The sequence below is a fragment of the Polypterus senegalus genome, chromosome 8, assembly GCF_016835505.1.
Source record: "Polypterus senegalus isolate Bchr_013 chromosome 8, ASM1683550v1, whole genome shotgun sequence".
NCBI lineage: Eukaryota > Metazoa > Chordata > Cladistia > Polypteriformes > Polypteridae > Polypterus > Polypterus senegalus.
In genome coordinates, this window is record NC_053161.1 from 31,257,129 (window position 1) to 31,274,858 (window position 17,730).

The 17,730-nt window shown below is 37.7% G+C and overlaps 1 protein-coding gene across 1 annotated transcript; it reads left to right on the forward strand.

Moving 5' to 3' along the window:
* The first annotated feature begins 8,471 nt into the window (after window positions 1–8,471).
* On the forward strand, window positions 8,472–17,412 carry LOC120533594 (isotocin receptor-like). The gene is made up of 2 exons (XM_039760518.1): window positions 8,472–9,624; window positions 16,767–17,412. Exons 1-2 carry the CDS (start codon window positions 8,709–8,711, stop codon window positions 16,961–16,963), a joined length of 1,113 nt encoding a protein of 370 aa, XP_039616452.1. The 5' UTR covers window positions 8,472–8,708; the 3' UTR covers window positions 16,964–17,412.
* The last annotated feature ends 318 nt before the right edge of the window (window positions 17,413–17,730 follow it).

Here is a 17,730-nt window from a genome sequence, read left to right on the forward strand (position 1 = left end):
GTAAGAACGTCTGTGATCCAATGGCAGATGGGCAGGATGAACAGGGTGAGTTCATTTTCGAAGAGCTCGGGCATGTATTGACTGTATTGAAAGCAGAGCCAAAGTTCACAAACTAATTCCTCACAAATGTTCCTGGCTTATCAAGGTGTTGACCAATGATAACAATTGTAAAACTGTGCCACTTTACAGTAGAATATCATTTCATCCCACTCTCCATTATTGTTCCTGTTTAATCCAATACACAGTCATGAAGGGCAGAGTCTATTCTGGCGACATCAACCAAAAGACAGGATTTGGCCCTGAATGGTGCACCAGTCCATCACAGGGCACACACCCAATATCACTTGTAAAAGACCAGTTTAGACTTACCAGTTAACCTAAAATGCTTGCCTTTGCACCAGAAATAGAAACTGGTATACAAAGAAAATTAATTTTGGCATTTACACTGCCTGCTGACAGCAAACTACACAGTGGTAATGCTTCAGTGATTAGTGGTGATGTTAATAACATTCATATTCTTTAATTAATTTGTATCTCTATACAAAATAAAACACAGTTGGTTAGCATTCCAAAAATCTGTTCTTCCATTAAATGAGAAACAGAGAAAAAAGGGAGAAGGAGATAAACCAACATCAAAACTTTAACTCGCCCTGAAGGCTGATGCTGATTATGCTGTGAAGATAATGTGGATTCAGTAATAGATTCAAGTCTCGTACTTTGTAAGACATGTTTTACAAATAGTAATGTACAAACCTCCTTGCAAATCCAAAATGTTTTTTTTCATATGTATATATGTACGGTTAAATAAATCTTGAGATAAAAAATTCATAAAAATAAGTAAGCTATAATTTATAAGCTTCTTGTGGACTGCCATCTTTACAGAATGTGGAGTTTGGACCTTCCCACAGATTTTACCACTGTTTTTCTTGTTTTATTCTGCATCCAAAATTTGTTCCTGTTAGGTTAATTGGCAGCATTTAGTTGGCCCAATACAACTGAACTTGTGTGGACAGACAAATGTGTTCTGGGAAAAACTGCTCCCTGGGATCTTTCATCCTTTGCTCTTTATGCTGCTGGGATATTCTCAAACTTCTCTAACCAGAGTGGGTTTAAAGATCTATGTATTACATTCTGGTAATAGACATACAGGAAAAAAATACATTTTCCATTTTCTAAACCTTGTTATCCAGAGCAGGATTACAGGCAAGCTGGAATCTATCCGAGCAAGCATTGTATGCAAGGTAGGAGCAATGCTGATGGGTCACCAGCCCATCACAGGGTGAGCAACCACACATCAGGGGCCAATTTAGCGTCACCAATTCACCTAATCCACATCTCTTTGGACAGTGGGAGGAAACCAGAGTACCCAGAGGAATCATACATGGATACAGGGAGAAGATGCATGGATGAATCACCCAGGACTTGAACCCTGGCCTCCTTGCTGTGAGTCAGCACTACTGCTGTGCCAACATACCACAGAGGAAAATACCCAAATATTGGAAATAATTCTTTAGGACAACAAAACAATGTTATTGTAAATACAGAATAATGGATTGTTTAATGAAGTTTAGTTAATCGGGCTGCCTGGTATTGTCAAGGCTTATGGCATGAGGAAAAGTGCACAAAGCTAAAAATTAATTAAAACATTTTGAAGTTTGTAGTACTGATGAGAAACAAAGTTCTGTGTAAGCATTTTCAAAACCCTTTATCTCCAATTCAGAATGATGGGCAGCTGGAACTCACCTCAGCAGGAGTAGGTGTAAGACTGGAACAAGTGACAGATAAAATAATCTGTGCATGGCAAGACATACTGATAGCAGTCACATTCCCTGTCAGCAATAAAGGTCAGCTGGCCTGCCTGTCTTTGGGATGTGGAAAAACAAAACTGTAGCTCATGGGGATAAAACAAAGCAGTTTTCATTCCTGGCCATGTCATTTCATTCTGTAATTCTTCCCACATCTGTATGTATTTTCTTAGGTTTTCTTCTGCTGTCAGGAGAGAACATTAGAACTTTAGAAAAATTCTGATGAGAACAGGCCATTCAGCCCAAAAACCTTGTCCATCCTATTCACCTAGAAAATAAAAAAAACATCAAGTTGAGATTTGAAGGTCTCTATAGTTATACTCTCCACCACACTACTTGGTAATTTATTACATATGTCAATAGTTCTTTTTGCTGAATTTATTTTAAAGTAAAAACTTGGATGAACTGTACTAATTTCTTCTAGAATTGTAAACACTCCACTCATACTCCTATTAATCTCCACTTGCTTAAACTGAAAATGTTCAACCCCTCAATTTCTTCATACCTTTTAGTCCCGGGTTCAATCTAATTGCTCTCCTCTGGACTTTCTCTAGCATTGTTAATATCTTTTTTGTAATATGCACATTAAAACTGAACATAATACTCCAGGTGTTATCACTAGTGCATTATATAAATTAAGTATAACATCCCTTAAGTTGTACTTCACACATCATGATATAGAACTTAAGATCTTAGCAACTTTTTGAAAAGCTTCTTAACACTGCCTGGATGTTAATAGTGACAAGTCCACTATGATCTCATAAAATGTATCTCACGTTTCAGACTTCCCACCTTAACATTTTTACTTCCTACATGTAATACTTTACATTTACTTACATTAAATGTCATTTGCCACAAATTTAGCCTTAAACAGAACACTTAATGGAAAAAAAGTTCCTTGGAGAATGAGTGGAAAGAGAAAAATATAAATTGTATTCTTAAAGTGAAAAAGTAAAGGATCCAGGGAATGTTTCTCATTTACTAAATATATGACAGAAACACTAATTGCAGAGTTAGCCTGTGGCAAGGATTTGTAATTAAAACAAACATTTCTTCTGAAGTCTTAATTTTTTGCTGATAAATTACATATTACTACACACATAGCAATATGCATTTTAATAGAAATGGTGGGAAACAAAGAGATACCAATGAGGTGCCAGAAATGATGCACTTACACACATTTACTAATTCCCCCTTAAATATACAGTATATGCAAATAGCAGTGTATGTGTGTGTTTGCATGTATGATGTTTGCCCTCTCTGATACTCACAAATTGCACGATTTTCTTATGATTGTTACTGGATCTTCAAAAAAATAATAAAAAGAATACTATTCAGAACCATATTGATATAGATTTCATACATGCACACATACATTCTCAGGCTTGTTGAATGCAATTAATTGTCATGTGTGCCATAGCCTGACCCAGTGATATTACCAGTAAGGCCAGTCCATTCCAAGGTTCTTTCACACACATATATCCACACTGATTCCAATTTAGAATTAATAGTCAGCCTGACAAGAATCTAGGAAATGGCATCACATGTTGGAAAAACCCAGGCACAGACATTAAACGCAGTAATAAAAGGCTAGCCCTCTGTCTCATTGTGAAAATCACATTAGCGCCCCTCTCTCTTGGAAACTGTGGCTGTGAAATCGTTCCTCCAACAAGAACGGCGTCTTAGGATGTTGTAGGAATAACAGGGAATTGATGTGCATAAAGTTTGTTTCTTTCAATGTGTTCATGATTATAAAGTAAGTGATTTCATTTCAAGTTATTAGGGGTATGATATGTCCTGGAATGGTGCTGGTATCACAATGTTCATGTTGCAGTGAAGACAGGTTATGTTTAAGGAGCTGCTTGTGTGTTAATGTTTTGAAGGTGGCACACTGGATACTGTATGATCAGCAAGTGAATGTCCTTTCTTTGTATACAATATATGATCTATGTTAAATATTTAATACTACATTTGAGCACAATATTTTAGTAATATTTAGTTGTGTTAATGTGGAAAGCATGTTTTTAATTTTCAGATCCAAACATCCATCCATTATCCAACCCGCTATATCCTAACTACAGGGTCACGGGGTCTGCTGGAGCCAATCCCAGCCAACACTGGGCACAAGGCAAGAAACAAACCCCAGGCAGGGCGCACACACACCCACACACCAAGCACACACTAGGGACAATTTAGAATCACCAATGCACCTAACCTGCATGTCTTTGAACTGTGGGAAGAAACCAGAGTACCCAGAGGAAACCCATGCAGACACGGGGAGAACATGCAAACTCCATGCAGGAAGGACCTGGGAAGCAAACCCGGGTCGCCTAACTGCGAGGCAGCAGCGCTACCACTGAGCCACTTGATCCAAACATTAACATTCTAAATAAAAAAGTGCCATTCCTTCTCAGCAATTTGAATAAGGAACACCATTGATCACCTGCTGCCATCTAGTGGATATGTAGTGCTATTAATTTAGTACTAGCCGAAGCCCGCTGTAGCATTCGGCGGCGGAATAGGAACGGAAAATGGTGAGAAAGGAATTCAGTATAAGAAAGGCTTAGGAAACCACTGTCGCAGTATAACAAAAATAGCAAGGAGCGAAACCAATGCCAATGGTCGAGAGAGTACCTTCCTGTAGCAGGCTATGGAAAACATAGACATATATAGATAGATGCCACATTCACTGTGTTGCCCAGTCGACACAATAAGTCAGCGTAGATGTGGAAACCGGGTTTTCTGATGAAAAAACAATAATGTTTTAAACAGTATCGTTTACATACAACAGATTTTGGTGAATCATTTACATGCAATTATTTATATCCATTTATACACTAAATGTATGCGTATCCCATGGTCTTAGAGTTGGTGGGCTGGGCTCTGTGAGTTGGCGGGCGTGGCTTTCTGTCATGTGTGCGCTCTCTGTCTTGCTTGCCCTTAGTTAGAGCTGGCGGGCGGGGCTCTGTGAGTTGGCGATCGTGGCTCTCTGTCTTGTGTGCGCTGTAGTCAACATGGCTCAGAGGTGCATGTGAACTTTTGCACAGACGAAAGCGACTGAGGCTGTGTTTGGTGAGTTGTTGCGTGCCTTGAGCGACGCTGGACTTGGGAGGACGGTTACAGTTGGTGTGTGTGGCTCTGTCATGCGTATCCCATGATGCGGTAGGAGGGCAGAGCTCTGTCGAACGTATCCCATGGTCTTAGAGTTGGCGGGCGGGGCTCTGTCTTGCTTGCGCTCACTGTTTTGCGTGCCCTCAGTGTCTTGCTTGCGCTCACTGTCTTGCGTGCCCTTAGTCAATTATATATATAGATTATTTGGAGAAGGGTCTAGCTGCAGTTGTCTGTGATTGAGGAGTTCTACTGAACAATGAATTGGATTGCATGTTTATGTCATATGATTTACACACCTGAAAACCTAAGAACGGTGCAGCCACATGACAGTGTTGTTACCAGTGGTGACATGGCATAAACCCCTGGTCTCTGGAATTCAACCCTAATCTTCAAGAGATCTCCAGTTCTTTGATTTAATACTCAAGTATGAGTTGAACAAAACCTCATGGGGGACAAACAACCCCCTATGTTGTTTGCTATGATAACTTAGTAATACTCACACAAAACTGCACAGGAAGCTCATTAATCACATTACCAACCACAACTAATATGAAACCCCATGTAGTTTTTGATCTCACAGTCATGTATGTCTCATGTAATATTCACAATGGGGATTAAGCCCATGATAAAAGTTAAAACTACCAATGTGCCTGGTCATTACCTGAGAAACTGTCGTACTACAGGACACTCCAAATACAAGTCGTAGCTACTGGACAGTCATCATTATTTATGAGTCAGATAGCCCTTCCGTACCTCTAATCTTGATTATAATGTAAGTATGTTTTATGAGAACAACATGTGTGGTACGTCTTCAAAATGGGTGTGTTGAGAATGATGAAAATGACTGGATGTAACATCACTGATGTATAATGCCAAGATCACTAAACGTCATGTATTTGTGTTATTTATTGGCATTTCAATGGAGCAGTACTCTGGAGGTCTGGACCTGGACTCTATTGATTATTTAATCTGATATAAATGATAATTTATGAAAGTTAATTTTGTTATCTTTCAGAAACACCAAACCTATTTTACAACATACATTTACATGCTTATTGTTGTGTCTGGGCTGCTGAGTTGCACAAAACACAGACAGGAGAGGACTGTGCAAACAGAGCTTTTATTTTGGCACTTACAGGAATACACTCAATCTTTCCTCAACAACGATGCCTTAATTCAAATCCACAGCAAAGTAGACAGCTTTCTAGTTTGTCTCTGTTACAGCAACTCCAATTCTGGAGTTTAAAAGAACTTGTAAGTGTCTTCTTTTTGAGGACTGAGTCAGTGAGGTATAGTGGTTAAGACTTTGGACCTCAAACCCTGTGGTTGTGATTTCCAATCCTTCTACTGACACTGCGTGACCATAAGCAAGTCACTTGACCTGCCTGTGCTCCAATTGGAAAAATAAACGAAATGTAACCAATTGTATCATAAATGTTGCAAGTCGCCAAACAAGTAATGTAAATGACTGGACTGAAGAGAGAGGGGTGCAGCAGGAGCTGGGAGAAGAAAGGACAGGACAACAGGTGAGTGTCACTGGCTTTAAAGACTCGTAGTAACATGCGATGAGTGCTTTATACGGTATAGCAGCTGCTGAACTGACAACTGCCATCCTGAGAGTGTGTTTCTTTAGCATTAGAATGCTGTATATAAGAGTGTTTTCACTGTGGCTGAAGTTGCTACCTAAGCATGGGATGCAGTGGGAAATGTCACAATATAAAAAAAGAAAGGATTCTTTTTTAATGCCAGTTCCAGAGTGTTAAAGGAAAATAAAAAACAATCAAAAACAATGAACAGGTTAATCTGAAGGGTTCTCATGTCTCTTTGTCTCTGTAATAGGTTCATCTTATCTGACTCAGTAGTACAGAAATGTGAAGGCTGTCTACAGAGCGATACCTTCTTTATACAAAGGGCGCTGGTTCTGCGAAGCACAAGCGCAATCACTGCATCCTGTCACCCCATATGCAGTTTATGTGTTTAAGGAACTTACAAGGACAATACTAGCTTATGTGGAAAATGAATTGCCCCATTGAACTCAATAAATGGTTCCAATTTTTCATCAATGTAATTTGGGTGTTTCTTTCAGGTTTTGAAGTCTCTCTCTAGCCTTGTAGTTGTAATTCCTCAAAGGACAGAGAAAAAAGGTACAATATAAAAAAAAAATCTGATATTATCTAACTACAATCTACTTCATATCTCTATAAAATATGTGTTTTTTTGTAACCTTGTAAGATATTTTGACAAATTTATGCATCTTTTGGATCCGTCAGACAAACCAGGATCTTGACTAATATTTACATTATTAAAAGGCTGCCTTTCTAAAATCATTCCAAAAGAAGACAGTGATGTTCAGTTTGAACACCTGCTTTCCTTATTTGGAGATAAATGTGGCTTCAGTGAACGTGAAGTCTGTGAGTGAGTCGTTTATCACTCCTAAAAATAATAGTTTTTTAAAGACATTATTTACTGGGCTGTGTGGTTCCTCATAGAAATATTGCTTGACAAAGCACAATGTTATTTTGGGAAGGGTTCTTTGAATATGAACTTGGTTCTTTGTGCTTTGAAAAATTTCCTAATTTGCAGAAAGAAGCTGAAATCTTTCATGCATGGTAGGCTACATAGCCGAACACTGAAAGGTTAAGAAAAACTAGACTTTGGCTTTTATCGTTATGGTGTTATTGTATGCACAAAGGGTCCTTTTAGAATCATCACCTATTGTACCAGTCTATTACCATCTGTTCATGGTTATTTGCTGTATGGAGCCCGTTACAGATCCAAGTAAATGAAGATTCTTTTTTGAACCTTCATGTAGATGGGTCTTTGGGAATCAAAAATAGTTTCCTCTGAAGAACCCCTCTATCAGCCTTGTTTTTTAAGAGTTGCTTTCCTGGTATATCTCGAAGTCAACGTTTTTAAAAGGACACCAATTGAAAAACAGGTTAATGGGTTAAAAGCCCCTTTACTCGGTTTTACGTTTTAAGCACACTGTAAAGAGCTAAGAGAGTTCAAAAAAGGAGCAAATGATAATTGGCATACCTGTGGGTTTCACAAACCAGGCGCCTTTAATGATTTTTTTTCAGCTCTTCCCATTGTTGGAACTTGTAGCTCCGTAAACAGTTTACAATGAAATATTGATTGGCTGTGACAAAAAACACAATAGATTCTCAGCTGGAAAAATGATTCCTTTGAGAGTTAAAAACGCTACGTGGCAACAAGTCTGGTAGTATGCTGTCGGCAGGTTATAGGATTCGAGTGCTGATACCAATTCCCCAGAACTAATAAAAAATGCCGCATACATTCGTGCTTCATATACAACTATAATAGAACGCAACTTTTAAAGCTCACTCTCTAAAGTAACAATTACATTTCCTTCGGTAGGTGTGATCTGATCGCTGTCTGTATTTTAATAAATGAGCTGTGGTCTTCAACTTAGTTTCTCATTTCCATCGCGTACGAAACGCTTTAATGAATTTCCTCTTTCTATTGGCTCAGCCGCCTACTCGGAGCCCTAGTGATGCCAGCCGGCGAAATAAAATAAGCGTCTGGGGCGGATGAGGCAGTGTGGAGACTTGGAGTTTAGTCAAACTGACAGCTGCATGTTTTTTTTTTCTTGTGTAAGTTATTTTGTTTCCTTGGAATTCAAAAACTGCATAAAACACGTTGAATATTAAATGAATAGCAATCTTCAAAAAGTCCTGAGATCGCAAATGCATGGTCAAGTGTACTCGCAGGGCTGCTCGATGCATTAAATAATTTTACTAACCGCCTCGAGGACTGAAGACATCGCCAGTCATGAGTAACTTGTCACTGCCCGCGTCTGCATCGCAGGATCACGAGCTGGATGGTAATACGTTCCTACTAACATCTGCTACTATGGACAACGGGACAACAGCCAGAAGACCAGAAAGAAACGAATTACTAGCCTGGGCAGAGATCGGTGTGCTCAGTCTCATTTTCATGACCGCCTCTTTCGGCAATTCTTTTTTGGTAGTCGTGATCTGGAGGAGACGAAAACGAATGTCAAGGATGTATATTTTCATGATGCATCTAAGTATTGCTGATTTAGTGGTGGCAACTTTTCAGGTGCTCCCCCAGCTAATATGGGACATAACGGATTTGTTTTGGGGTCCAGATTTTCTTTGTAGAGGCATTGCTTATCTCCAACTTGTCGGCATGTTTGCCTCCACCTATATGACAGTAGCGATGACTTTGGACAGGTTTCAGGCAGTTTGCTACCCTATGGTGACTTTCCAGAAGAAAAGAGCATTCTGGAACGGAGCGGTTTGCACCAGTTGGTGCATTTCTTTTCTTTTCAGTCTGCCCCAGGTGTTCATCTTCTCCAAAAGGGAAATTGAACCCGGAGTCAGTGAATGCTGGGCAGAATTTATTGAACCATGGGGTGGTAGGGCTTACATCACGTGGGTGTTCATTGTCATTTTCTTTATCCCCACTATTGTTCTGATCATTTGTCAAGTGCTGATATGCAGAATCATCCAAATGAACATCTACAGTAAGACTCATAGCGATGTGAAGCCCAGTCAGAAACTGGCCATGCCTTCCAGAGCCAGCAACGTCAATTGCTTTTCAAAAGCAATGATCAAGACGGTGAAAATGACGGTTGTAACAGTAGTAGTGTATGTTTTATGCTGGACTCCTTTTTTTGTTGTTCAATTATGGTCTGCGTGGTCTCCAAGTAAAGTTGTTGAAGGTGAGTAATGATTTCTAGTATACGGTACGCCTGCAAGCACATTTTCTACCAGATATCACCTACTCTTTACTATGTTCTTTTTTATAGATAGATAGATAGATAGATAGATAGATAGATAGATAGATAGATAGATAGATAGATAGATAGATAGATAGATAGATGAGTGATGTTGTATTCCAGGTCTTCGCATTAATATTGAGGACATACTTACTAAATAACTACATAAATGCTCGTCACTGCCTGCGTGAAGTCAGTCCTTCTTCTCGTAGGCTGTATAGGTTTAGAGATGATGTGTCCAGTTCGGTCTCCGGCACAACTCTCGTGTTCCTGCATGTTCGTTTACCTGCATTTGGACTTTAAATTCTTTCAGTGTGGAAGGTCTCATTTGTGCACTAATAGAATAAAAAGGGTCACGAATGCATTAACATGGAAAAGAAATATTGAATATAATTTGGAGAAGTTTTTATTTATTTAATTTTACTGAAATGTATTCTCACATTGCTCATACGTTAATCTGCAGCACTAGATTGGCCGCAAGTATGAGCGTCTGTTGTCTCCCAGTCCATAGCCGGTTAATGCAATGTGTTCGATATACTGCCAGACTAAGACCCGAATCCTGCAGTCCCTGAACTGAACAGGTTCAATAACAGATGGATGCTTAATTAAACTCTTAAGTATAACGTTTAAGCTAGCTGTTTTAGGTCAAGAGTTGAAATGATTTATTTCAAACTGCCGCAATGTTATTCAGATATTTATAGGTATATGGTTCAGATTAAAGAAATTTAAGGCAAAGATCATTATTAACAATTGTTGGAAACATTATTATGGATTGCTTCAATCGATCGGTCTCTTTTCAGATGCAGAATGCATATCCTTTGGCATTATCAGTTCCATCCATTCAGGTTTAGGGGAACAGAGTATTAATTTTATATCCCAATTAAATTATTACTATCTAATCACAGAAAAAAAACGACTAAACATGAAGCATTAAAAACACTTCTGTCATTTAGAAAACGGATATTTATTGACATCTGTTCTATAAATGAAAAGACCTCCAGTACTTGGATAATGTGCCAATCGAAGCATTTGTAATTGATGTGGACGGTTATTGTAATCACGTACGCCGTTGATAATTAAAAAAAATAAAGATAAAAACAATAACAGCAAATCGTACGCACGTGCTGTCCTTGATACCAGCTTGGGTGCCTCTTTGCACTCTTATAATGAACAATTAGATGCACCCCGATGATTTCCACTACCTCGTTTCATTACAACTAACAACGCTGAAATTTTGTCTGAGATTTTTGCTCAGATTCGTATCTGACCATCAGCAATGCTAGCAATATAACAAGCAAGTGAACATCTGAAAATGATTAGATGGTCTTCGTTTCGCTGTGGCACGCTATACGACATAATTATTATGCTATATCTGCTTAGAATTGATATCACTGTCAATCTTCAAAATTGCACGTGCATGTCATTTGCACGAGGAGTTGTATGCATTAAAAGCGGTTAAAGAAAAATATTTTTAATTCGTACCTAAATACATCTATAGATGAGTAGTCGTGTTTTCTTTTAAGACTCCTTCCTGGTAAAACTCGCCTTTATGGTTAAATCCGAAGAGAACGGGATCATGTGTTTCTTAAGAAGCACCATGGATAGCTCCACAGTGGGATTCATTACATTCAGCAGCAGCTTGCTGAAAACGTCTTTCTGCTATCTCTAACTAAATGGAACATGCTGCCTATTTAATCAGCTTCTTAAAACTTTGTGAAAGGATAGTTTCCTATAATTACTTGTCCATTTATCTTTAAACACTGTTCTCATATTTTCAATAACAAATAATAGAAATATGTATTGTTTTATTAAGTACTTGCATCCACGAATAAACTACATCTTAGAATTAATTCCTATGACAGGTATTAAAATAACTTTAAGTGAATAGTGAGGAAATCTTAATATTAGTTTTAAGTAAATTGTGCCACCAACTTGTCTCCTTTCTTTCATAAGCAAAAATCAGATTAAACTTCCTGTTTAATTTGGCAGCTGGAGTCTTTTTTTCCCTTTCAGCCATCCATCTTATTGTTTTATCACACTGAATCTCCAGATCTTTTTACTACATTTTCTCTAGATAATCTAGAATTCTCTTGCTTTTTTGTGTATCTACTGTGCTTCTAACCATCCATATAAATCTTTTGAAGCAAACAAGTAATATTCTCTTGAAATTTTATGTCATTATTGGATAAACTGCCCCAGCAAAAAGTGATTTTGATTCCATCCATCCATCCACCCATCCACCATAACACCTATACATTAATTTTCTTACATTTAGAGCCCATTTTCTCAAGTACAAGCTTGCAGAAAGCCAATTCTACTCTAGTAACTATCTGAATAAACCCACTAGGCACAAGGGCAGAATCATAAACAACACAGGAAGCTTATTTTAGTTTCCTATAGTACTTTTCAGTCAGTGGAGGTGCAAGGCATTATGACAAGTTCAGAGGTACAAATACAAGTTATCAATTACATACTAAATAGACATAAAGATGCAGATTTGTTTAAACAGTCGGCAAACAAATAAATTGAGACCAGCCCTATATGTCCATTATTAATTCATTGTTAATCTATGTTCTCATGCATACAATTACATTCTCTCTGCTGTCAAGATTTGGTTTTATATGATATACTATTCAAAAGATATTCATCAATTATAAAGATTGTTTTCTTTAACTGTGTAACTGTTAAAATGTATAATATCATTTCCACCCATTTTATTGATCTATCCATCCATCCATTTTCTAACCCGCTGAATCCGAATACAGGGTCACGGGGGTCTGCTGGAGCCAATCCCAGCCAACACAACACAGGAACCAATCCTGGGCAGGGTGCCAACCCACCGCAGGACACACACAAACACACTAGGGCCAATTTAGAATCACCAATCCACCTAACCTGCATGTCTTTGGATTGTGGGAGGAAACCCACACAGACACGGGGAGAACATGCAAACTCCACGCAGGGAGGACCCGGGAAGCGAACCCGGGTCTCCTAACTGCGAGGCAGCAGCGCTACCACTGCGCCACCCTTTATTGATCTACTAAAGTACTAATAACTATTACAATTAGGCTTCTTTTAAAATCATTCCTTGCTTTACTGTACACCTTTTTAGAAATTTCTTTTTTGTCATAAGGCTTTTGACTTATGTTGAATCTGACACAACACTTTACAATTTTATTTGGAATATATTTTAAGACTTTTTTTATTTTTCATGTTTTTTCAATGTCATATCTTGTGTAGCGCACCAACATTTTGTGGAACTTGTGCCCTTCATTGCTTTGGTTACTAACCAGAAGTGCACTGCTAAGAATCATTAATTGCACTGTCATATATACCGTCACTCCTGTGCACTTTATGATTATCCCAGATTGGTCAAAATTACTTTATTTGTGTTGTGTGCTTGGCAGTATGATGTTTTGACATAGTTTTCAGACTTCACACTTTATTTTCTCAACTTCATATTTTGGTTTCAGATTTAGGCTTGGGAAAAAAACAGGATTTATGTTTGGTTACAGATTATATTTCATCTCCCAATCCCTATTTACATTTTTCTGCCTTTACCCTACAATGTATAATAATACCAACAGATACAGGGCTGAGTGAAGAGGGGGTGTTTAAATTCCATCCAATCTTTTGGATAGGAAAAAGATGAATCAAAGCCAACCCAAAGCTGCAATGACCAGAAGACAGGATTCAGTCCTGGCTCAGACATCAGTCTATTGTAGGGCACGCTCATGCATACAGGCACATTACATATATCATTTGGAGTTTTCAATTAACCTAACATGAGCTTTTTGGGATGTGGGAGGAAAACTACTTAAATTAACCCTTAGAAGCCTGTACATGAAAAGAAAGAAACTGGAAGCTCTAAATGGATAAAGGGTAAGCTGTGATTCAGGGTCATTCTCCAAGAGAGGTAACTAACTGGGTTCAACATGCAATGTCAGTTACAAGAAATGATGTATTTTCCATTTCAGTGAATTTTAAGCAAAGAGAAGCAGTTACTGTACATCCATGGTAGAGTGTTCAAGTAATTTTGACACAGTAGAAATCGAAGGGTCATCCAAGACCAAGTCAAACTATGCATTTGCTTGCACTTTACAGGATACAACACAAACACATAATAATGTTGACTAGCTGCTGGGACATTACTGGGAACACACAAAAGAACAAGCTGAAGCCATATCAACACTTCACGGAAATTTGGAATAATCTATTTGACAGTTACAAAACCTAAGATTTCATAGACAAAGAGCTGGAAGAAGTACATATCTTTCAACTTTAAACACAAATGATTTAAAAAGTTCTTCAGCCTCTGGAAGCCATGTCCACCATCCAACTTCCCCACTTTGGGACTATGGAGGTCTACAAGTCACCTGAATAAAGTGATCCAGGTCTGAAATTGTATAATCTGAGAACGATGTGGAATTGTCTGATCTGAGAATTTATCAGCAATAATTCAAGATTCACAGAAGCAAGGAACAGTATTAGATTGTGATAAAAGACAACTGCAGCAAATCGAGAGAGAGAGAGTGGTGTGCACTGAGTGTCAGCAAGTAGAAAAGCATCGGGATCATTTAGTGTCTCATCAGCTTCAGGGGGCTTTGAAAAAACTTGAAGCAAAACACAGTGAAGCTGAATATATAATAAAGAAGTAGGCTTTATAGGTTAGAATATGAAAAGAACCAGATCAAACAAGTACTGGAAAGAATTTGGAGAAAGCTGGATGAAGGAGAAGATGGAAAGTATATTGAGATTCTTTAATAAGATCTTGAAAAGAGAGAGAAGCACCAGTTAAGAATACTGGATCAACTGAAGGAAATCCAGAACCTCAATGAAAACTGTGAAGCCAATTGCTAAAGATTGGAACACCAGATAGACAAGCTGCTCATCCAGTTAAAAGATGCAGGCAAATATTACGAAAAATATTTAAAGCAATTGACAGAAACTGAGTTTCAAATAGAAGAGAGTGAGAAGAAGAAAACAGAGCTAAAAGTTAGGGCTCAGGAGACTATTATATAGTGGAAATAAATTACAAGAAAGCCCATCAAGAACTTCAGAGCAAAAAAACAGCTGAACAAATCATGGACAGTAACAGTCGGGCAACTAAAGATCAAGAAACCCTACAAGTTCACATTTGGTGAGTGATAACACAGGCAGATAACCGTTGAAAGGAGCTTGGTGAAGTCATCTCAAAACTATCACAGAAAGTGGGGGAAATTTATCATAAGAATATGCTACTCAATTAAACAAAATATCATTAATGGACCTGGAATGTACAATACATAATATTTGTGAAGTGTCTAGTAAATCAGAGAATGAAGTGGAGAAGCAAAGCTTGCTCCACATACAGTTAAACCTGTAAACAGTTACAGTCCACTGTCAACAGCTAGAAAAGATAAAGATTGACTGTGACAAACTGACTGAGGAACTAACTCAATGTGATGAGTGCAACAGCAACCTTTTGAGGAAAAAGTAGCTACTGAAGCAGGAAATCCAAAAAAAAGGTTATAAGTAATGGAGATGACGATGCAAACTGAATAAATGAAGTTACTGAAAGAATCATTTTCCTAATAGTAACTGAGCAGGAATCAATACATAAAGCAACTCAAGTAGAAATTAACTCAATATGTAAAGTTTTAGCCATTCACTCAGATGATAAGTTTAAGGCTGAAACCCTAACATCTGCTCTGCAGAAGGATCCTCAAAAAGGATTAGCTGAAATGAAGACAAAATTTCAACGGGAGTTTGAAGAGGTAAAAGAAAGAGAAGGACTAGAAAAGAAGCGAAAGCTTCATCCACACCAAAGCTGAATACAGCTGAAGAGTCACAAACGGAGTAATGAGTCAGCCACACAACTGCTTATTGAGCAGACCCAAATCAGGACCATCTGCCTGAAGAAATCCACAGGGAAAAGAGAGACTTACTTGACAAGTTCAGAACAAAGGATGATGAAATATGTACACTGCCTGACAGAATTATGAACTTAGAAATGAATACTAGGTTGGCCCTTGACCAGTTGGAGTTAATTCCCAAAAAGCTTTGCCTGTTAGAAGACTTCAAGTATTTGGAGGAATCTCATCATCAAAGGGCAATAATAAAACAGTGATAAGTTACATACAAATAAATTATAGAATTGTTGCAACATCACCTGGAGGAATTGAGAAAAAGACTAGAAGAATAAAAGGATGGAATGTGGAATTGAACCTCTCAAAGTACTCATTTTGCAATTCTCTCATCTTCTGTTTGTGGACCAAACAGCTTTCTCTCAAGCTCCTGACTGACAACAGTTTGTCGCACCAACAAATTACATCGCTAGACTCCAGCATCATGCAACAGCATAAAAAAACCTCAGAATTTCAAGCTGACAAAGATGATTAATGGTGGATGGTTGAATAGTTTTGTTGCGCTTTTTACTAACCTTATGACATTGTTTAAGTTCATTTTCCGCAGTGCCTTCATTTTCTACACTTTTTTATAATTTTATTTCAAATTTAAACACGCATGTTGCCACTCTCCAGCACCATGAAAAACAACAGGATGTATTAAAATAACTTAAACATAAAAATAAATAAAATAACTTCATTTTATTTAATAGAACACATAAATCAGCTTACCTTATGTACACCTTATTGAGCCATTTTTAGGAAATTAATGTTAATTTTGTATACCTCAATAAAATATCTGGTTCCACATTGCTGAACAGAATACCAGATATACAGTGGGAGATTCCACCCCATCCCCAACAATCCAACCTACAAATAAAATGTTGCAACCTGTCATCCTGCCACTTTGAGCCCAGCAGCAATGATCTGAACTGATAATTTGGTAGGACAAGAGGACACAATGCAGTATCTCTCTAACAGCATGTGACAGTGCTAGAACATTATAAAGCATTCTTGTTTCTCAAGTCACCCAAGAGAGGCGAGGTGTTGTATAACAATTAGAACAAATAAGTCTATATAGTAAGTGCACATGACAATAATGACCCCATAAAACTATAAAGATCTTAATAAAAGAAAAATGAATTATGTCCATTTTCTCCATGTTACAAAATAAAGATATTTTTCTGGTCTTGATTTCAGGTGCTGTGTTCACGATTTTCATGCTTCTAGGAAATTTAAACAGCTGTACCAATCCTTGGATTTACATGTACTTTTGTAACCATATACCATGCTGCCGAAAACATCAAGACAGCAGCTCAATTCGAGAGGATTCTGCTGTGACAGCAAGTATCAATTTTGGTGAAAAAGAACCTATAGAAACATTTACGAACTTATAAAGTTAATAAGTGCCCATAGTTTTGTATATTTCTTCATAAATAAAGCGTTTAAAATAACACAAAGATGAACAATCATTGAAACCAAATTAGGTGTTTTAATCCTCAGTCTGTGTAATTTCAGTAGTTCTGTTACCTCTTTGGTAAGTTCTTACTGCTATGTGGCTTATGTTTGAAGAGAAACTATGAAGCAAAGTCAATGAAGTAAAAAAATAATAGTAATTTGTGTAATATTCTATTAAGAAAATTGTGTTTTGTCAATGCTGAAAGTATCAAACAGTATAAAATATTTTTCTGAATGTAACTTTTGTGGAAATGTTTTGCAAAATATGTAACATATGTATATTAAACACATTTTGGAAAGCTGCATTTATGTAAATCAAATATTGTAGCACTATTTCACAAACTCTGAGGTGCATCTGTGAAGACTAGTGCTACATCATAAAACTTGATGTTCCCAACTGAAGTGTCTTCTGTGTATTGTTTGCACACTCTTCATTTCTTCAAATAGATTTTAAGGGACTTTGGTTTATTTCCACTGTTTAAAGACAAGCTATTGGGTACATTGATACTTTCAATTGATCTGGTCTGAGTGTATGAAGGCATATAATTGAGTGGGCCTTGTGATCGATTAATGTCCTGTCCAGTGCCGCTGCCTTTTATTGCACACATTAATGCAGGCACAGGCTTGGCTTCCTTATGACCTTGTAAAGGCTCAGAACTTGGCTGAATGGATACACAACACACCTCCACAATATATAATAAGGGAA

Bases quoted from the DNA above. Each gene is read 5' to 3' on its own strand.
- LOC120533594 (XM_039760518.1), top strand. From the start codon at position 8,709: ATGAGTAACTTGTCACTGCCCGCGTCTGCATCGCAGGATCACGAGCTG. The intron at 9,625-16,766 runs GTGAGTAATGAT...TCTTGATTTCAG, and splicing joins TCCAAGTAAAGTTGTTGAAG to GTGCTGTGTTCACGATTTTC.